The following is a 22,817-nucleotide window of genomic DNA, read 5'->3' as shown; positions in this document are numbered from 1 at the left end:
TGATCCAAAAATTACAATGTTAGTATATTTTGATGATATTTCTATGGTTTATATAATGTCAATAGATATATTCCATTTACATCTCTTATAAATGACAAATTACAGCTGCCATTTAAGGTTAGTAAGGTTATTTGTTGGTTGGCTGCTTGCTTGGTTAGTTTATAGTCCCTCAGGTAAGCCCATTTTTCAAGGAAGGCAATTCTCTACATGCCCACAAGTATTCACACACTCAGACCTCTGGAGACAAATGTAGTGAATTAAACATAAGATTTGTGTAACCATTATTTTATTTCAGCTTATACACAGTTATTTGGTCTCTGAAAGCCCCCAAATTTGTACCTTTTCAGAATTTGAAATCTTAAAGTCAACACTCTGTAAATGAGACTCTCATCATAGATACGGTAAAGCTTACCTACAGTATTTTGGGGAAAAGGAGAGATTAAAAACTAGAAGAACATAAAGCAGCATCTAAGTCTCCAAAACACCAGTGATGCCACCAGAATAAAACAACCTGATGCTCCTCTTCATTCAACAAGACAACTGGGAGAAGGAATGCTTACTGCGCCCACATCCATTCTCTTTGTGCCCACGGACCTACGGCACCACACATAGCCACACTTCACAAATGGGGTTATTAGGACTCAGGTCACAGCTAATGTGAATGAATTATAGAAGCCTTTTCCATGAGTCAGTTTCCAGTCTTCTCTGTGGATGGGGGCCAGTGAAAGAAAACGATTTAACTTTAGCAATGACCTTTGGTCAAGTAAAGACATAACAAAACAAAGCTTTGGCCAGATTTGTGTGCCCATGTTACTGAAACTGGGATGGCATCTTAAAAATGGCCAGTGACCTGACCAAGTTTATTGCAGGAGAGGAAAAGACTATTGAAAATAGGGAAACATAATCTTATGGTTTTCAAATACATGATTAAATCGTCTATAGCGAATGAAAAGATCCTGGTAGCTACCAAGGCCGTTGCTCAATCCATGACCTGCCTTTTCACTTTGCCTTTGAAATAAAGAAGTTGCAAATTATAACAGAGTTGAATATATCAATCTTTTCTTTTCCATTAGACCTTATGCTTTTTGTATATTATTTAAAAATTATTTCCGAACAGAACATCACAACGATATTCTCTTCAACTTTTTTTCTAAATCATAAAATACTACTTTTCACATTAGCAAAGTGATTTGGAGAAATGAAACAGGTATCTGGATAGTCCAGGCCAAAAGTCACCTTTATATAATATACTAACAACTAAAGACAGCAGGAACGTTAATTCTAACTTAAATTACCAAAATAAATCCCAATCTTCCATTTGGTTTTCAAAGAGTAGTTCTACCCAGAGTTCATTGAAAAGGTCCCCTCCTCCCATTATTTGTTTTTTGTGTTGATTTTTGAAGAAAATGTCTGAGTATTTGTAGAGCAGGCATCTAATTGATAATTTTTCCCCTTAATGTGTCTGAGTCTTCAAGTGGTGATGTATGAATCACCATTAAAACTCCTTATGGGAATGACTCAAGAAAAGAAGCAAATTCCAGACAATATCATTATAGCTACTCACGGGTTATCTTATAGTCAAGCTTGAATCCCAAGGCAGTGGTATATGCATTTGAGTAGAAGTTGAACAGCACCGGGCCTACGATGGTGACAGGAGGCAGGATCTCGTCACCACATATGGTGGCAAAAGGCGTGGAAGAGAAGCTGGAGCCTCTGATGATGTGAAGGCCATCACTGTCACAGCTACCCGTTACGGCTGAGCGAGCTGCATAGAGCACGGAACAACCAGCGTTAGAATCAGAAACAACACGGGTGATCAGTGCTATCAATGTTCAGACAAAAATGTAATGCAGATTCATGCAATGTACATAGAAATTAAAAGAAGAGTCAAGAGCTATTTTGGTAAGTCGCTATTTAACTTGGTGCCCTGATGAAACCATGTTTACCCTAGTTATAAAGCAAGCGGTATGAGAAAACAGGTAGATCTCCACAACAGATAAATCCCGCTCTCAAACAATCCAGAATTTTCTTCCTTTATAAAATGGCTCCTTTCATTCAGTGACTATAGACTGAGAACAATTTTGCCTGCCAGGGACACTGGGCAAGACGTGAAGACAACATTTCGTTGTAATGCTGGGGTGCACTAGTGGCATGGAGTGGGGCGAGGCCAGGGGTCCTGCTAAACATGTTCCAGTGCTCAGGGCAACCCACACCTTCCCCTCCTCCCACCACGACAAAAGTCACCTGGCCCAAAATGTCAACCACACTGCTTTTGCAAAACCCTGCTCTAAAAAAATGTCTTTAATGTTTATTTACTTCTTGACAGAGAGAGACAGAGCATGAATGGGGGAGAGGCAGAATGAGAGGGAGACACGGAATCCAAAGCAGGCTCCAAGCTATCAGCACAGACCTCAACGTGGGGCTCTAACTCACAAGCTGAGTGATCATGACCCAAGCCGAAGTCAGATGCTGAGCGCAGTGAGCCACCCAGGCATCCTGCAAAACCCTGTTTTAACTTAATGCATATGTACAGATAAGGGACTCCTACCATGGAGAGATAATGAGAAATTCCTTAATATTCACTGAACAACATTTTTAAATATTCACACAAACAACATTAGTTAAGAGTTTAGTGACTGCTAGATATACATATCTATATATCACTGTTTTTTTCTAATTATATATGCATAGAAATATATACTCTAAGCCATTCCACAGAGAAATGCAAAACACTATAAACAAAATATTTAAAAGACTTATTACCGCACCCTATGCAGTCATTTTTGCAGGTTAATGACACTGTGAAAACATTAATGGGATCATACTGAGCATGATCTTTTGTAACTTAATTTTTATTAACATAAAATAACATAACCACACATTTTATGTGATTAAATATTCTTTTAAAACATTGAATTTAATGCATACGTAAAACTCTAACATATAGATGTACCATATTAAGTTCAATTAATCCTCCATTGCTTGCTAATTCTATCTTTTCCACCTTATTTTGATTAAAAATACTGTTGAAACAAACACTCTTGTACATAGATATTTGCTGAAGTTTCTCATTATGTCATTAGGATATGTTTTTAGAAGTTGGGTTACTGGTACAAAGGTAAGGTTCTTTTTAGGTTTATCAAGTGGCCCCTTGGAAAGGTGTTTTTAACTTACAGTACCACGGCAACTGAGGTGTCTAAATTGTCCCCAGTTCTACATTTGCATTCTCCTGGAGATAAACTCTGCCCCATTAATAATCACTGCCCATTTACCTCTCCCTCTTTACTGCTCTCCCAACCCTAGGCAACCACGAACCTACTTTCAATCTCTATGGATTTGTCCACTCTGGACATTTCACATAAACAGAATTGTGTCATATGCAGTCTTTTGTCACTGGCTGCTTTTACTCAACGTGATGTTTTTGCGTTTCATCCATGTTGCAGCATGTGTTGGTATTTCATTCCTTCCAAGGCTGAGTAGTATTCCATTACATGGATAGACCACAGTTTGTTTATCCATTCAGCAATTAATGGACATTTGGTTTGTTTCTACCTTTTGGCTATTATGAATCATGCTGCAGTGAACATTCATGTACAAGGTTTTGTGTGGACATATGGCTTCAATTCCCTTGGGTATTTAAGCAGGACTAGAATTGACGACTCATGGTAACTCTCTGTTTAACATTTTTAGGACCTATTTTCCAAAGATGCTACACCATTTTACCACCCCACCAGCACTATATGAGGGTTCCAGTTTCCCATCCCCTCACCAACACTTGTTATTGTCTGTCTTTATTTAGCTATCCTAGTGGGTACAAAGTAATAGCTCATTATGGTGTTGATTTGCATTTCCCTATGACTAATGACACTAAGCATCTTTTCATGTGCTTATTGGATACTCTCTTTGCATACTCTCTTTGAAGAAATGTCTATTCAGACCCTTTGCCATTTTAAAATTAGGTCATACATCTATTATTGTTGACCTGTAAGAGTTCTTTCATATTCTGGATACCAGCATGGTCTCAAATCTCTATTTCTTTTGGATAAATACCTAAGAGTGGAATTGCTGGGTCAGAAATTATAATTCCAGGGACTATCATAATCATAATCATTGTTATTATTTTTATAGAATCCCACTATCCTGAGCACTGTTGATAGATTGATTACTTCAAGATAGGATGTCAGACCCAATCTAGACCAATCAGGTGTGTTCAAACTGTAACTGAGTAAGAGGGAGTCAATAGTAGAAGCCACAGATGTTCAGCTTGGAAAACATCAGCAGCTGTCTCCTGACATGTGACAGAAGGTCCGCTGCGGTAAGAGAAAATGAAGTTGTCGTGCGGAAAGCAACAAAAAGAGATGGGGGTGGGGCGGGAGTGGGAAGGAAAGAGAGCATTCTGAAGGATTCTTGTTCCTGCTTCCGCTTGTTCTGGAAGCCCATAACTCCCTTCTTATTTTTAAACCTCCCATTTATGAGAGAAGATAGCCCAGCATTCTTCCTATAAACTCTGTATCAATGCTAACCTGAAGATCATCTACCACTTCTAACTGAAATAAGCTTGATAAATGCATTTTCTTTTACATATCTGTATATTAAAAATCCCCCTCTCCTTTTCAGATGTATTATCTTAGAGAAAAAATTGATGGAGGACATTTGGCTCCCTAGCTATGTTTCTACCCAACTTCAATCTTGAGTATGAGTTCAAGATATTGATTAAATTAACCTCAAAGAATTTCTTCATTTTGGAAATCCTGGAATAGGAATGCTTCTAATTGGAGATAAATCTCCTAGAAATGTGAAAGACTTAACTCCATGACAATACCATATAAATAGAAACAATATGTTGTTGGGAAAATAGGACAAAAAAAGAAATACATTAAAGTCAGATGCATAGTTTGAATTCTGAAATATTATGTACCCTTAATTGTAACCTCTTAATTTGTGCTCAAGCCACTAAAATATTTATTGGAATTTTAAAAATTCAGAGTAGGTGAGTTTGAGAATCAAAAAATATTATGCATTAGCTTAAAAATATCTTTAGCCATCAACAATATATAAAGTTATAATAGCAAAATCACAGAATGAAAGGAAATATTGCCAATGCTACATTAAAAGCTTGGTTCCACTTTGATCCAATAGTTTGCTATGCAGATATCTGTTAAGTATTAAAGAGTTAGTTTTTAAGTTGTTGACCTAATGATATAGACTATCACAGTGGTGGTTGTCTTAGAAAATTATGGAAAGGTTATGAAACATGGGTAAAAAGTGTCATAGAGTTGGTCATGTTTCCAAAATATTAATTAAAGGAACCAGTTCAGTTCTAGAAAGTTTGCCAAATAGCAGTGGTACATCTATAACAAGATACAACCAAAACTCATTAACTGTTCACAAAGATCTATGTCCAACAATAAGGACATTGGGTAGGGGAGAGGCAGAGGAAGTTGAGAGAGGATTTTATAATCTTTTTGTAGATGGCGAGAGAGTATCAAACAACTAAACCATTCAAAAAAATCTGCTCATCTGCACAGCCTGACTCAATATTATGAAAGTTATGATATTTGGCAAGTTGCTTGGTGGGTTAAGACATTCTTATATCCTTCCCAGCAGTCATTTCTTGAAGGTAGGATGTCCTTCTAAATTTTATCCATAAAAAAAATCAAACACTACATGATATAAGAATTTATAAAATTTACCTGAAGTCTAAGAACATAACAAGGATTAGCATAAACAAGGTAAAGTATAAGAAAATGAGATATAAGTATCTTGATGGGGATAAAGTAATTCACACATATATATCCTTTCCTCAAGCTCTACTTATCACATCACCAACAGTCTGATTCTTGGTGACAGTTATCAGATAATAAAACACTCTTCCATAATCATAGGGGGAAACCAATTGAATATACAATAAAAATATACACAAACCTCTCAAATAGAATATAGTTAAATGCAACTAGCATGATCGCCTTCTAGGAAGAGAAAGGAACTTGGTCAAGGCTTGAAGAAGTTCTTCAAGTACCAAGATAAATATCCAAGTTGAGTTTATGGCCAAGAGGTAACATTTATTAGACATATGAGGACTTATCAGGAAGAGGTAACCTGAGATTGAATGATGCATTCTCCTTGGACTAGAGCCTGTATCATGAGAAAAGGAGCTCCAGTCATTCTTAATTCTATCTTTAGTAAATAATTTGATGTATATTTACTACTGAAATCTCTGAGTGTAAAGCAATCCTCCATGATTTGTTTTGATGATTATTTTCCATCCTTCTAAAAAACTTTGAGATTGTATTGTTTGAAATGGGTAAGGCTCTATCCAATGTATTGAAATACAATTTTTATCACACTCTTCTGACTTTATTACAGAGAAATGTTCAATTTTGAATGCCATTATGATTCCAAGAACTTGGAGAGAACTGAAAGGAAACCAAGGATGAGTAATTCAGCAAATAGTATAAACTTGTAAAATTTAAAAAAAAATTTTTTTTAACGTTTATTTACTTTTGAGACAGAGAGAGACAGAGCATGAACGGGGAGGGTCAGAGAGAGGGAGACACAGAATCTGAAACAGGCTCCAGGCTCTGAGCTGTCCGCACAGAGCCCGACGCGGGGCTCGAACTCACGGACTGCGAGAACATGACCTGAGCCAAAGTCGGCCGCTTAAACGACTGAGCCACCCAGGCGCCCCTAAACTTGTAAAATTTAGATTCAGAGTGCAATTTTTCTTGAGAGCCATAGATAGAGAGGCAGAGATATCTAAGAGGACTACAGATAGGGAAAAGTCATTTGGGTTGGACTATTTTAATACTGTAGATAAGATAAAGTCTTTTCAGTAAAGCAGTGAAGAGCTCTAGGAAAAGGTACATGAAGTAGGGGGCAGCAATGCCTAGTCAACATTGCTCCTAGTAGCTTGGAGACTGGATTGCCCAATGGGGGAATGACCGAGTGGGACCAAGAAGCATGTGCCAGCATAGAACTAAGCTCTACAGGATGTGCAGGCCAAAGTCTTATAACCCAGGAAGCAGGGAATCCCACACAACTGAACTCTCGCCTCCAGTGCTTGACCAATTTGAATAAACCATCAAGAGTAACTATTTCAAAAGAAGCATTGCCCAATGCTTTCTAAAATAATACATTGTGAAATGTGCCTCCATTCTGATTTCTTTAGAAACAGTTAAGAAAGCAAAGAGAAGAAATGGTTAAGTAGTTGAAAAATGCTATTAAAAAATAAAACCTTAGATTATATGGCAGGGGGTAACGTGAACTAAGACAATTGACAAAATCTAATCATTGGGCTTCTTTGTGCGAAAAAGAGCAAAAGGAAAAATCTAAAACTAAATTTTCTTTTCTTTTCTCTTTTAGCTTATATGAGGTATGACCTGTAAACCAGGAGCTCTCAGTAAATTTTAAAAATTCAGCCAAATATTACAAAGGACTTACCATCTGGCCACTCTGTGAATATAGCCCTAATCTTGGGGCCTTTTGAGGCCATCTTTAGAGGAGAGTGAGCAAAACATTTGCCTTTCTGTTTGTCTCCAATTTCTGTGCTACTCTATTATTTAGTTCTTATCAACTGATCTGAGAAAAACTGAATTTAGAATTTGCCTAGGGGAGCCTAGTTGGCTCAGTCGGTTAAGCATCTGACTCTTGGTTTCAGCTCAGGTCAAGCTCTTGTGGTTCGTGAGCTTGAGCCCTGCATCTGGCTCTGCACTGACAGCACAGAGCCTGCCTGGGATTCTCTCTCTCCCTCCCTCTGCCCTTTCTTTGCTTTCTCTGTCTCTCAAAATAAATAAACTTCAAAAAAAAAGAAAAAAGATTTTGCCTAGATTTAGGATTTTTTAGTTAAAATTTTTAAACTTTTCATTCTCACTAAGGTGAATCAATGTTATAATTGATTTTAATGATAAAAAAATCAAGAAATAGAAGGCCTTCACTTGCCATAGGGTACCTCATCTATAGTATCTCATCTATAAGGTAGAAAATAAATCAATAAAAATAAAAATAAATGGTCTGTCATCTTCCCACCAATGTCGAGGCATCTCCTTGGGCACATGAATAATGAAAACACAAAACTACACTTTGTGACTGTTCAATATTTGGGAAAATTAAATATATATTTATTTAAGAACATCTGATTCCAAAATAAGTACAAACATTGACAGTTTTCTCTTACAGTTTGCTGTTAGCTTTTGTCTGTTTTTGGTGTTTCCTTTTTGACCAAAAGAAACATATTGAATTTGTCAATTTTCTTCTATTTTACAGCTTTTTTTTTTTTTTTAAGAGATAGCGTGAGTAAGCGAGAGTGTGAGCAAGGCAGACAGGCAGAGGTAGAGGGGAGAAAGAGAGAAAATCCCAAGCTGGCTCCACACTCAGCATGGGGCCCAACACAGGGCTCAATCCCATGATCCCGGGATCATGAGCTGAGCCAAAGTCAAGAGTTGGATGCTCAACTAACTGAGTCACCCAGGTGCCCCTTTTTAAAATTTTTTAAATTTTATTTTTTGAATGTTTATTTTTGAGAGAGAGAGAGAGAGAACAGAAGCAGGGGAGGGGCAGAGAAAGAAAGGGAAACACAGAATGTGAAGCAGGCTCCAGGCTCCAAGATGTCAGCACAGAGCCTGATGCGGGGCTTGAACCCATGAACCGTGAGATCACGACCTGAGCTGAAGTCAGACACTTAAGCAACTGAGCCACCCAGGCACCCCTGGTTTTCATTTTTTATATTTTACAACTTTTAACACCACTGTTAAGAATACCAAGAGCCATTTCAATCTTGAGGTGACATTCAGGGAAAAAAAAAATGTTGCCTTGTAAATGCTCAAACAGAAATTTTTCCCATGACTTTTAATTGATTTCACTGCAATTTTTATATTTCATCAGTAATTATATAGAATATATATTATAGAAGATTATATATGATATAATACAGAAGATCACATAACCTCCTGTAGTGGAAGGTAGGTCACTGAACGTTTCCAGTCTCCCGATGGTGAAAGCACCAGGGTACAGTGGAGTAATCAGTATGCTAGCCCGAACAGCAATACCTTCCCTAACAATGCCTTCCAAGTGTCAGTGTTTGGGAGATGCAACATGCAAGTATATGGCCCCGTTGTATTTTGTAGTCTGGGATAGCCCATCTTATTTTTGCCAGATCTACCTTTTATGCTAATGACCCACCAAAAGAGTAGATCTAGAACCCTCCTCTCTGCCAAGGTCAACAGGGCTCTGTTGATGTGCTGGGCTCAGAAATGCTCAGACAAATGTGGACAGTCTTTCAGAAACAGTTCCTTTGGCCTAGCTAGAAAGGCTAAGTCTCCTGAAAAAACATGAAACGAAACGAAATGAAACGAAACAAAACAAAACAAAACAAAACAAAATAAAATAAAATAAAATAAAAATAAACCTGCAGCTTTTTGAGGGGAACAACTTTCCGTTTTATCACAACATATGAACATGAATTCCTCAGGCTCACTTTGGAAGAGGTGGAAGGTTATTTTTACCGTAGCTAATGAATATCTGGCTTGTTAATGATATTCAGTGAATGTCAGCATTGCTATGGTTAGTGATAAGAATCTAATTACAAGATAAATTTGATTAATGTTGCCCTTTTTGGGAATCATCATAATTCAATTAATCTATAGCCGGAAATTACTCAAACATGCTGAGTACCTGCAACACTGGAAATGTCACAAGACATTATCATAAGCCTATCATCTTATTAAGAAAATCAACCTTTCAATGGGGTGAGGGTTAGCAAATAACTTAATCTGAGAAAAACAAGTATCTGTTCTAGGCAACTCGTGTTAAGTTCTATCTGGAGAGCCAGAATGGTGGCAACAGCAAAAATAACAGAACAGTGGCCACTCTGATATATTATAATTCACAAAATAGGCTTCTACAAGCATTATTTGAGTTTCATAACTACTATTTTATATTTTAAAAAAATTGAGTTTGAGAAAGAAAGGTTAATTTGCACAAAGTCACCTGACTAGTACGTGGTTGACGTGGCATTGAGACATATTCTAATTTTGTTTTCATTTTTATTTATTTCTGAGAGAGAAAGAGACAGAGACAGAGCATGAGTGGGGGAGGGGCAGAGAGAGAGGGACACACAGAACCCGAAGTAGGTTCCAGGCTCCGAGATGTCAGCACAGAGCCCGAAATGGGGCTTGAACTTGTGAACTGTGAGATCAGGACCTGAGCCGAGGTCAGAAGCCCAACCGACTGAGCCACCCAGGTGCCCCGGGATACATTCTAAAATGCTGTGCACTCTCCCACCACCCCAGGCCAGTGGTCCCAAGGATGCTTGGGGTCAGTATGGGTTCCTTTGTCATAAAACATATACCATTGGCATTGGCAGTGTTTTTGTGGCTATAGTATATGGTATATCTACCAGCGTCTCTTTTTTAATTCTAAATGATATTGGCAGATGACATTTTTATGATTATGTAATTTAATGAGAACAAATGCACAATCCAAGCCACGTGCTTTTCTCCTGTTATTAGAACAACTTTTCCCCAATTATAAAAATAATAGAAAAGGTATGAAGAAAATACATATCACCTATAAATCTATGCATAGTGGTAAACTCTTAAAGTACTGCTTTATAGCCTTACGCATGTTATTATTATTTTTGCTCTTATAATACTTCTATTTTTTTTATTTTTTTTTTCAGGAGTAGAATTTAGTGATTCGTCACTTACATACAATACCCAGTGCTCATCCCAACAAGTGCCCTCCTTAATGCCCATCACCCATGTAGCCCATCCCCCAACCCAACACCCCTCCAGCAACCCTCAGTTTGTTCTCTGTATTTAAGAGTCTCTTACGGTTTGCCATCCTCTCTATTTTTATCTTATTTTTCCTTCCCTTTCCCTTTGCTCATCTGTTTGGTCTCTTATGTTATTTTTAAATATAAAATTGGATCATTTTAGATACACTGTTTTACCTTCCCCTAATACTTCACATACTGTGAACACATTTTTATACTACAGAGATGTTGTGCCAGCAAATGCTGAAAAGATACATTTTACTTCATTTTCCGTTTTCACAGTGACAGGCATCAATTCATACTTGGCATTTTTTAGCAAACACATGTGCCAAAATTTACAACCTGTAGAGATGTGGGAAAAGGAGGTCATAGAAAAAGGATAAAGTGAGAGAAGCTTTGTATAATTTATCAATGTAGCAGTACTGACATGTCATTCTTATCTTTATGAAACATAAATTTCCTCAATGCTGAATACTGTAGCATATTTTGCTTACTGTAGCTTTTCATGGGCATGGGAGACTAACCCAAACAGAAAGAAATTTGGGTTACGCAGAGGTAGCGTGACAAATCTACGGGCTAATTATAATTTAGAAATGGAAAGTTAATTTGTAAAGAATAAACTTTAAAAAATCTTAAAAAAAAACAAAACCTCTATCACTAACATGTGCTACCTTTCAAGACTTTTTTTTTTCTTTAAGCAATTCGTATGATGCTTCTGTTACATTCTTAAGCTCTTATGTTACTTTTTTCATATCTGGATGGAATATATAGAATGGTACATATGGTCTTAAAATACCAAATGGAATTTTAATCATGTTTACATCAAAAATACTCTAACATTTTATTTTTTTAATGTTTATTTATTCTGAGAGACAGAGAACATGCCCACGAGCAGGGAAGGGAGAGAGAGTGGGAGAGAGAGAATCTCAAGCAGAATCCACACTGTCAGCAGAGACCAATTCGGAGCTTGATCTCACATATCCTGAGATCTTGACCCGAGCCCAAATCAAGAGTAGAATGCTCAACTGACTGACCCACCCAGGTGCCCCCAAAATACTCTAACATTTTAAACATTTCCTTCAAGTGATGAATTTATACCACCTCTGGCTCTATTTATCACTCATTCATTTATTAAGAATCTAAATGTAATTTACATAAGAATAAACTTACCTTCCAAGTGGAAAGACACAAAAGTCAGGAGGACCAGGGACAGAGGATCAGCCTTGATGATGTAGGTGCAATTCATGTCGTTGTCATAGTGCTTTGGGTAGTTTGGAGAAAGGATGTAACCTGAAGGGTTGGTGAAATTACCTCCACATCCTATGTGGGAAGAAAAAGGCATAATCAGAACATTTGTTTTCACGTGTAGGATCTTATCAGTGAGGGAAAGACTCAAGTTCTCTAGAGACATATTTCCTGACATATTCCAAATGAAAGAAACAATAACTAAGGGGATGGGGCTCTGATTTTTAAAATACATATGCAGCCAAAATGAGTACATTCTATGTGTTTTAGAAAATGCTGCAGAGTTTGGGGCTAGGTAGTAGACATTTTACCAAAAATCCATTGCAGATCACTTAATTTGAAGATAATATGGAAAGGATAACTGGGCAAAGATCGAATATGGTTCATGTAGATAAAGACATAAAACAGATGAAGTGATTTGTACACTTACATGGTTTTGTTCATTTGTTTGTTTGTTGTTTTTTAAGGAGGCTCCATGTTCAATGTAGGGCTTGAACTCATGATCCTGAGATCAAAAGGAAAATGTTCTACTGACTTGAGCTAGACAGGTGCCCCCATTTAATGGTTTTAAAATATCTTATAATAACATTAGAAAACTATGTTATTTTCATTAATATTGTAATCTGGCCACAAAAGCAATGCCTGCTTTTAAAAATGTTGAATTTACTAATGCCAATTCTTATCAAATTCTCACATGGATGATTCCCTGGTGTCAGAAATAGAGAACCATCCTCTTACTGATGTGGAAAACAAAGGCAAAATAAATGTAGAAAAAAGTCAAAATTGCTTACAACTTGCAGCCCATTGACAAGGACTTACGGCAGGCAGGGTGACCTTCCTCCAGGAACTCATCTGCCTCAATGGTAATACTTTGCTAGGGGCAAAAGGTAACCTTAGCTTGATATTAGCCCCGACCTCCTGTAAGTCTCCTTTAACATATAAAAATCTCTTTGGGGGAGTCTGGGTGGCTCAGTTGGTTAAGCTTAAGTGTCCAACTCTTTGTTTCAGTTGAGGTCATGATCTCATAGTTCATGAGTTCAAACCCCACATCAATCCACAGGGATTCTCTCTCTCTCCCTCTCTCTCTGCCTCTCCCTCTCTCTCTCAAAATAAATAAATAAATAAGTAAATAAATAAATAAGTAAATAAGTAAATAAATAAATATATTTTATATTTATATGTATATATTTAGAATATAATATAAAATAATACTATAATATAATATTTATTATATATAATTAATATTATATATATATATATATATATATATATATATATATATAGCCTCTTTGGAAACTTCCTGTATTTCTAACCACCCTCCCCAAGATATAAGTTAGCAATCATCCTGCAAACGTATGGCACACTGATACACATCTGAAGGGTCTCATGACTAAGGGTTTACTAGACAGTAGTAAATGACCTTATCCTAACAACATCTAGCCCCTCAAGGTCCTGGAAACCTTGCTTCCAAATTCCTTAGAGACTCAGCTATCCCTAACGTCCTCCCAGCCTAAAACTATATAATCAGTCAGTCCTCACAACCCCAGTGCAGTTCTTTCTGCCTACAAGTCCTGTCTCTGTGCTTTAATAAAACCACTGTTTTCGCCCTGAAGATGTCTCAAGAATTCTTTCTTGACCGTTCACTCCCAGACCCCAACATTTCACATCAGCACCACTAAAATGACATTTGTTTGCATATAACCACTAACTAGTTAATCCACATCACTCCCTGACCTATCACATATGAAAATATCAGTATCCTTCTAAACGGATATTGAAACATACAGTCATGCACTCACACACACACGCACAAGAACCAAGCGAAGGAGGACCCGGAATTAGGCCCGGGCCGGCCTTTCCTTCCTCTCTTTCCACCACACTGTCTCTCCTTCGTGTCTGAAATACCTATTCACTGCATCACTCTCTCTAATTGTTTTCATCAGACTTGTTCCGAAACAGTGGTTTGTGTTTAGTGGCTACTCCTCTGAATGCAGCCAGCAGGCACACATCACTGCTTCTCAGACTTGAAACCCTTTGCATTTGTCACTACTCTGATCTGTGAGTAGTCATCACAGAAGGAAGGGAAAATCCTGAAGAAAGTGATGCAAAGTTTACTGACTTCGAGAATCATCTGGGTGAGAGTGAAAACATGCAAGTCTCCACAGGTAGAAATTGTGAGTTCCGGTGGGTCAAGTGAGGCCCGACCATCCAATACTCAGTGGGTTCAAAAAGCCCCAGGGTGACTTCCATGGAGGCCAGGGTGCCGCTCACCAGGCACACCGATTGTCTACTAATTACCAGCCTCCTGGGCTTCTCTAATTCCTGCCCCGCACTGGGTTTTAGGGTCATTTTTAGACATTGGCTGGTGGCACTCAAGCCCTCTCCGTCATCTCTCAGTTGGCCTCCCATTGAATTCAGCTCCAACTCTCACTGGTTTTTGAAAGAAGAGTGTGCTATCAGGATCAGGCGACCCCACCCCCACCCCCTCCCCTTTGAACCCCCAGTTCCAGCCAACCCTGGTTCAGCCCCCACTCACCCACATGCCTGCCTACGGCAGCCCCACCCTTTGAAGGGCCACCCGGTTTGGCTTTTAGGGCTACTTACGGCTCACAAAGGATGCAGAGAAGCCCTGAGCCGGGGCTTCCTGAGACTGGAACACGGCTGTGAATGCATTTCTTGGTGTCATGATGGAACCGGGAGCCACACTGCCACAGCTCGAGGCTAACAGGGCTTTGTCCATTTCCTCAGTTCCTGCCCACACCTAGCAGAGCCATAGACACGACTTAATGCTTGAAATTTTCCCCTGTAGATAGTCTAATGTGCTTAGGCTGGAAAATTCACAGAACCGGGGTGTAATAGACCTAAACATGGTAGTAAATGAAACACATGCAAATCTGTAATATTTTCTTTTGAGAATAGTGTTTTTAAGCTGCTTTTTAATGAGATATCCCGTTCTTGACCCTTACAAAGAGACTGACCATTTTCATGTAGCTAGGCAGTGATTTCTAAAAAAAAATCAACCATTACTCATATTCTTCTTACCTTCTCCTCATTGGCCTGATCTAGCTAAGATCATAAGGTGTCAAGGGAGACAGAGCAGTGATGTGTGCTACTGTGAGGCTTATCATTTGTCCCGGGTAGATGGCAGACCGTGGGCTGCAAGGAGACAACATGTACCAAGAAGCCCATGGAAATTAATACATTTGTAGAGCCTGAGGAAAAGGGACATGAATTCCAAGTATACATGTAATCATCATGAACTGGAATAAATCATGGAAGACTTCCTGGCAGTGTTCACCTTTAAGGTTCATTTTGAAGAAAGGGTGAGATTCGGCCCCGAGATGCTATTTACCGAAAACTGGGTTCCTAACTCCCAAGTGGACTTAGGCTGTCATTTCATTGGTCTGGCCACTTTAAAAGGAGTAATTCAGATTTGAACCCATGAGAAAAGTCGTTGCTGAGGAATAAATTGTGAGCATCAAAATTCCAAATCGAGCCAATCCTAACCAGCCTAACCAGAGAAAAATAGTAATCATAGAATCATTTTAAAAAAATTTTAAATGTTTATTTATTTTTGAGAGAGAGAGAGAGAGAGAGAGAGACAACACGAGCGGGGTAGGGGTGTAGAGAGAGGGAAACACTGAAGCAGGCTTCAGCATCCAAACTGGCACAGAGCCCAAAACAGGGCTCGAACTCATTAACCGTGAGATCATCACCTGAGCTGAGGTTGGACACTTAACTCACTGAGCCACCCAGCTGCCCCCATAGAATCACTTCCAATGCAGAGTTCCAACGTGAAAGGAGCTGTCATGGAGCTAGCTAGAGTATATAACAGGGGGCTTCACCTGGGTTGGGGAGGGTGTCACTGCCTGAAGAAGCACCTGTGACAGGAAGGGGCGGGGCTATTTCAAGGAACAGAGAGCAAACTGAATGAGGAGTGAGGAGGGTTGCAGAGTCCCTGCAAGCCTCCAGGCTAAGGTCCTGAAAATGGCAAGGGGCCAGTGGAAAACAGGCTCTAGGACACTTTTGAAAATCATTATGATGTGAAGGGTGCCTGGATGGTTCAGTCAGTTAAGCTTCCAACTTCGGCTCAGGTCACGATCTCACGGCTCGTGAGTTCAAGCCCTGCACTGGGCTCTGTACTAACAGCTCAGAGCCTGGACCTTGCTTCGGATTCTGTGTCTCCCTCTCTCTCTGCCCCTCCCCTGCTCATGCTCTGTCTCTCTGTCTCTGTCTCTCTCTCAAAAATAAGTAAACATTAAAAAAAATTTAGAAAATCATTACAATGTGGAAAATAGGAGGAAAAGAGAGAATACTGGGAGTTCCTCCAGGAGAATTCTGCAGTCGTTCAGGCAAGAGATCACAGCAACTAAAATGTTGGGTGACTCAAGGAAAATATTGGTATTAGGTAATAACTATATGTTAATGGGGAAAAGAGACCATTCAACACGTTTAACCAGGGAAGATTCCCCCTCGTTGAATGAGGCTCAACCAGGAGCAACTGTGCCCTCCCAAGGGGACATTTGGCAGTGTCTGGGGGCATTTTTGATTGCAACATTTGGTGTGGGGGCTGGCACATAGTAGGGGGCAGGGGCCAGGGGCCAGGGAAACTGTAAACATCCTATAATGCACGAGACAACCCCCATCCCCACCCTCAACTAAGTATTATCTAGCCCAAGAAGGTAAATGGGTTTGGATTAGTCTTACTTGACTATTCAACATTTTCTTCATATCAAATTATATGAATGAAATTATTCATTTAGAACATATTGCTTTCAGGAATATTCCTCAAAGAAAGCAAAGAAATAACAAGCCATTAAAAATTATTTCTATGGACAGATCAGTCCATAGGAAGAGGTATGAAGTAAAACTGATTCATAGCACTGATTTACTATTTCTCAGTTCTTTAAAGCCATATTATTTCCAGTGATTTTCAAACACTGGGTATCCAGCTGTTAATTACATTACTGAAGTCAAATTATGTTGCCATTTATCAGATATAGAAGGTGTCTGTCATGGGAGTTACTAACAACAAAGGCACAGATATTCTGCCAAATATCTAAAATCAAAAAAAGCATCAGGAGGGGGTGCCTGGGTGGCTCAGTCAGTTAAGCGTCCGACTTCAGCTCAGGTCATGATCTTGCGGTTTGTGAGTTTGAGCCCCATGTCAGACTCTGGGCTGACGGCTCAGAGCCTGGAACCTGCTTCAGATTCTGTGTCTCCTACTCTCTCTTCCCCTCCCCCACTCATTCTCTCCCCCCACCTCTCCCTCTCTCTCAAAAATAAACATTAAAAAAAATTTTTTAAAGCATCAGGAAAGAATCACACACTTCCAAATTTCTGTAATATATCCTTTAAGATGACCCTTTACTATCCAGGAAAATAGTATACAGAACTTTTCTATTCACATGTTTAAAAATTATAAATATGACTTAATGAGAGAGAGAGATATTTGCATGCACTATTTTTACAGTATTACTAAAAAGGCAAAGTGACAGATAAAACTTTTTATAAAGAATCTCAAGTGCTTTAATTAAGAACTTCAAGAATGATCAAGGGCTTATACTTTCCTGAAGCCATTAATTATGGATCTGACATCCTACCTTTTGGCCCAGGGACGTAAGTGTTGTAATGATAATAATGGCAAAGAGTTATTCAATATTCATTGCTGCCTTGTCAGTCAAGAGCTCATTTCATTACCCAGATGACTCAGGACTCATCAAAACCATATTGGATCTACAGAATGTCACAGAGCTGTCATTAAGTCAAAAACTTTCTGACTTTTGTTAACGTTTGTATAATTCCAACTGGCTGTACATGATATCTTATCATTCAAGTAATTTTTTTAAAAAAATATTCCTTACTGGGGTGCCTGGGTGGTTCAGTCAGGTAAGTGTCCAACTCTTGGTTCAGCTCAGATCATGATCTCGCTGTTTTGTGAGTTTGAGCCCTGTATTGGGCTCTGTGCGGGCAGCGTGGAGGCTGCTTGGGGTTCTCTTTCTCTCCCTCTCTCTCTCTGCCTCTCCCCCACTCCACTGTCTCTATCTCTCTCAAAGTAAATAAACTTAAACAAAATTATTGCCTATTAAGATACTTACAGATTCACATGCAGTTATAAGCTATGATCTAGAGAAATCTCTTGTACACATTTCCCAGGGACCCTCAACCTTGACATCTTGCAAAATTAGAGTATAATATCATAACCAGGATGTTGATGTTGATACAGTCCACTGATCTTACTCAACTTCTCAATTTTACTTATACTCATGTATAAGTAAATTATGTGTGTGTTCAGTTATGTACCACACATTCAAGATGATGAATAATCCCAACACCATAAGGGTTCCTAGAGTTGCCCTTTTATAATCATATACAATTTGCTCCCACACCCACATCTTTCTAACCTACGGCTGTCGTTCATTTTCAAGTATTGTTATTTTGAAAATGTTATATAAATTGAACAAAAGAGTATGTAACCTTTGGGTATTGGCTATTTTCACCTGCCCCAATGGTTATCTGTCCAAATGGTTAGTGGGTCAGTGGTTGGTTTGCTTTTACTGAGGACTTGCATTCCCTGGTAGGTATGTGACAGCTTGGCCATTCACCTGTTGAAGGACATGTGCAGTGATTTCAATTTTTGGCTATTACAAATAAAGCTGAAATGAACATTTGTATACAGGTTTTTGTGTCAACACAGTTTTCATTCCTCTGGGATAGATGTCTAAGAGGGCAGTTGCTGGATCTTACAGCAAGTGCATATTTAGTTTTATAAGAAACTGCTGAACCATTTTCTGAGTGGCTGTACCATTTTACATTCCCGCTAGCAATGCGTAAGTGATGACAGCTTCTCCACCACCTTGCCAGGATTCAGTGTTGTGACTACTCTTTATTTCAGGCATTCTGAAAAGTGTGTCGCAATATCTCCTTGGGGCTTTAATTCTCATTTTTCCTAATGGCTAGTGATGTTGGACATCTTTCCATTGTCTATTTACCATCTGTATATCCTCTGTAGTGAAATATCTGTTCAAATCTTTCCCCCATAGTCCAGTTGGATTCTTTGTATTTTTACTGCTGGGCTTGACTGTTCTGTATGTATTCTAGATAGCACTCTGTTGCCAGATAGGTGGTTTCTACGTCTTTTCTCCCAGTCTGTGGCTTGTCTGTCCATCCTCTTCATAGAAGCTTTCACAGAACAAAAGATTTTTAATTTTGATGAGCTAAGGTTTTATTTTAATGTTTATTTATTTTTGAGAGACAGAGAGACCAAGCACGAGTGGAGGAGGGGGAGAGAGAGAGAGAGGGAGCCACAGAATCCGAAGCAGGCTCCAGGCTCTGAGCTATCAGCACAGAGCCCAATGCAGGGCTCAAACCCATGAGCCGTGAGATTGTGACCTGAGCTGAAGTCAACACTTAACTAAGCCACCTAGCTGTCCCAATTGATGAGGTAAGATTTATTAATTTTTCTTTTTATGGATCACTCCTTTGATGTTTAATCTAAGAAATGTTCATCTATCTCTAGGTCCTCAAAATTTTCTGTTATTTTTTTTCCTAAAAGCACATAGCATGTACTTTACATTTCAGCGTGTGGTCAATTTTGAGTTAATTTTTGTATAAGGTGTGAGGTTAAGGATCGCTCACTGGAGCTGGTCCTTCTTGCTGGTTCTGCCCACCCTGCTCAGTGTCTCCTGGCAGAAACAGGAGGCTCAGTCCTGGCAGGGAAAGAGTGCTTCCCAGGCCACTTAATTTGAGCAGGGCTCCCAGTGGATTCCACCTGCCAATTATGTTGGCTTTGCCAGAGGTCAGAGGGGTTCCCGTTTGGTCCAGAGGAGAAATGGCCTGGGGTACCTGGGTGGCTGAGTCGGTTAAGTGTCCAACTTCAGTTCAGGTCATGATCTTGAGGTTCATGAGTTCCAGCCCCGTGTTGGGCTCTGTGCTGACAGCTCAGAGCCTGGAGTCTGCTTCAGATTCTGTCTCCCTCTCTCTCTGACCCTCCCCAACTTGCTCTCGCTCTCTCTCTCTCTCTCTCAAAAATCAATAAGACATTTAAAAAATTTTTTAAAAAGAGGAGAAATGGGCCTAAATAACTTTTCATATTCCATTTGTACAACTGATGAATGTGAAAGGCTTTATGTATGTCTATGCATTTGCTATTGACTCAATCCCTGAGAGACAGTTCATTTGTTCCATGAAAAAAGCAATTAGGAAAACTTGTATTAAATGTGTTTTATTGTAGACATATTTTATAAAAGTATGGGATTTTTATTTAAACAGCATGGATCAGGTAGATATAAAACATAATGTGAAAGATGATGTAAAATAATAACACCCAACAGTAAAAAGCCACTGCTATTCATTAGGTGGTTTCACATTCTAAGTACCTAGCACTGTTCGTGTTATTATATCATATTACCACTAATGCTTAAGACAGTCCCACTAAAGGGCGAATTGTTCTCTTTATTTTTAGGTTGAGTCATTTAAGGATAAATGTGTAATTAGCTCACAGAAGAACATGCAGTTAGTAAATGCAAGAGACATGAATGAAGTCTAGGCTAATGTGAACTTAAGGCCGATGTCCATTCCATTAACAGGTAGAAAGGTCTCTTAGAGATATAACATATGATATGAAAAATAGCACAGATGGAATGAATTTATCTCACTGTCATCACATTTATAAATCAGTGAGAAGTGAGGTCGGTGCCACCCAAAGTGCTTTTCTAAAGCAGTAACTTTAGAAAAAGAGAGCCTTCCTGACCGCCCCACTGCCATCATTTTAGGTGAGCCTCCCATGTTCTTCTTAGCTTGTGGGCTCTTGAAGCCCACAGTGGGGGCTGACACCAGCCACACCTCTAGCTTTCTGTCATTTTTATAGCACATTTTAAATGTTGCCTTACATTTGTTTTGTCCTGGAGGGTCTATTAGAAAACAAAACCAAAAATGAACGAATGAACGAATGAAAGAAAGAACATAGCAAAAAAAACCTGGCCTTCTTTCTTTAGTTTCCATGGTAAGGAAGAACCCCAAGCGCTCAAGAAGAATTTAATAAAGCCAGAAAACAATGTCCTTAGTTAAGTCACTTGCCTATGTACTCGCAAATGAAAAGTCACAATACGTTGGGTATTGTGGTTCAAATTTTAACTCCGAATAATTGAGATTTTTCATGCTTTTATTCAAGAAACCCAAGCAACAGAATTGTCTTTTTCTTACTTCTAGAGGCAATGAATCATTTCTGGTCTAAATGTTTATGTTCACAAAACCAGTTCGGCTCCCATTAAATAAACAAGCCCACTCACCTTCACAAAGCTGTTCTGACACTGTCCGTCACCACTGGGGATTAGGAAGTTGTTGTCAAAGCTGATCTCCAACTGCTTACTTTCATGAGTAATGACTGTCCAGGAACATCTGCTGTTCTCGGGAAAATTCTGAGGCCAGTGAGGGGATCTGATTGTACCATTGTCTGAATGAAATATTCCCCCACAGCCTGAAAAATTGTCACGGAAGAAGTCATTAATTTGAGAGGAAAATAACAATTTTAGTAGCCCAAAACTTCCAGAGGAGACACATTTCTCAATGTGAGAGTTCAGTCTATTTTTCCTTACCTGTGAGTCACTGGCCTTCAGGGCAGGTATGCGACAAGAACTCCCCATAAGTGTAAGGGGCACTGAATCCAGAGGAAGCTTCAGCTGTTACTGTTTTGTTACATTTCTATTGAACTCACCCGAGACCACTAATCCTTGCCATAAAAAGGATAGATTTCTATTCTGTTTTCAAACAATAGCACTATTTTTCACTCCCCTTGAAGCTATATAGTATTTGAGTAGCAACAATTCTACGTTCTGTATTTTGTTACTGCGAACACATGAGAATACAAGTCTACACTCATTTATGATTTTACTCTAACATCCAGGACTAGAGAAAATGATTTTCAGGAGGATAGATTTCTTCCATTAAGGAATCTGCTTCATTCATATTGAAACATTAATGGATGAAAATAAATTACATGGATTGAAAGAAAGAAAATCTATAATTATTTTATACTATTAAAATATGTCCTTAAGAGATGACAAAAGAAAAAATATGAATTCCAAACAAAATGAAGTTAAGTTAAAGAGTATTCCCTGTTATCTTTTGCTTTTAAACCCTTGGAAAACCAGTGGTGCATCTAAAACTCCCCTATGACTTCAACAGATTTAATAAGATAAAGTTTGACTCATTCCACAAAAAGCTTTTCATAATAACTCTGACTCTTCTAGAAAGAATTGCCCTGTGTGATGCTGCAAGGCTTTAAAGTAATCCTGACTAAAGTATCCAGTGCAAGTTCTTATGTTTTCTGGGAATTTCCATGAAGTACATACTTTACATACAGAAAAACTACCCTTTTGAAATCAAATCTATTATATTTTGCCACATACAGAGCATTTACTCTAAATCACAAATCTTGTCACTTTGCTGCTCAACACTCTTCAATGGCTCCCCATTGCTCACGGGACAACAGAGAAGACAAGGCTCTTCGTGATATGGACCACCTAGATTCCTGCCCTCAGCTTACCACCCAGCCTTCTGCCTCCAAGCTCCAAATATTCCAAACTACATGTGATTCCAATACATATTTTCTATTATTTTCGATTCTCTGGTTATGCCATGCCCTTTTGCCCATTTAGGCAACATGGTGAAGTGGTAAGATCAAAGTTTCTGGGCCCCAGTGACTTTATTCAAATCCTGACTCTACCAATTATTAGCTTCACGACCTGGAAAAATTATCAACCCACCTACCCTCAGTTTCTATCCATGCGAAATGGAAAAA

The 22,817-nt window shown here is 38.8% G+C and overlaps 1 protein-coding gene across 1 annotated transcript in view; it reads right to left on the bottom strand.

The window, feature by feature from the left end:
- Window positions 1–22,817, bottom strand: part of CUBN (cubilin) — a 278,146-nt gene that overhangs the window by 45,719 nt on the left and 209,610 nt on the right. The window contains exons 54-57 of the mRNA XM_086714844.1: window positions 21,307–21,494; window positions 14,621–14,777; window positions 11,942–12,091; window positions 1,565–1,765 (exon numbers count right to left, since the gene is read on the bottom strand). Coding sequence (XP_086570970.1) covers window positions 1,565–1,765; window positions 11,942–12,091; window positions 14,621–14,777; window positions 21,307–21,494 — 696 coding nt within the window. The remainder of the gene's footprint in view (window positions 1–1,564; window positions 1,766–11,941; window positions 12,092–14,620; window positions 14,778–21,306; window positions 21,495–22,817) is intronic.

This window comes from Puma concolor, chromosome B4 (genome assembly GCF_028749965.1).
Source record: "Puma concolor isolate L17-30 chromosome B4, mPumCon1.1.hap2, whole genome shotgun sequence".
NCBI lineage: Eukaryota > Metazoa > Chordata > Mammalia > Carnivora > Felidae > Puma > Puma concolor.
The sequence above is the reverse complement of the archived record's forward strand: the minus strand, read 5'-3'. Positions and strand labels throughout refer to the sequence as shown.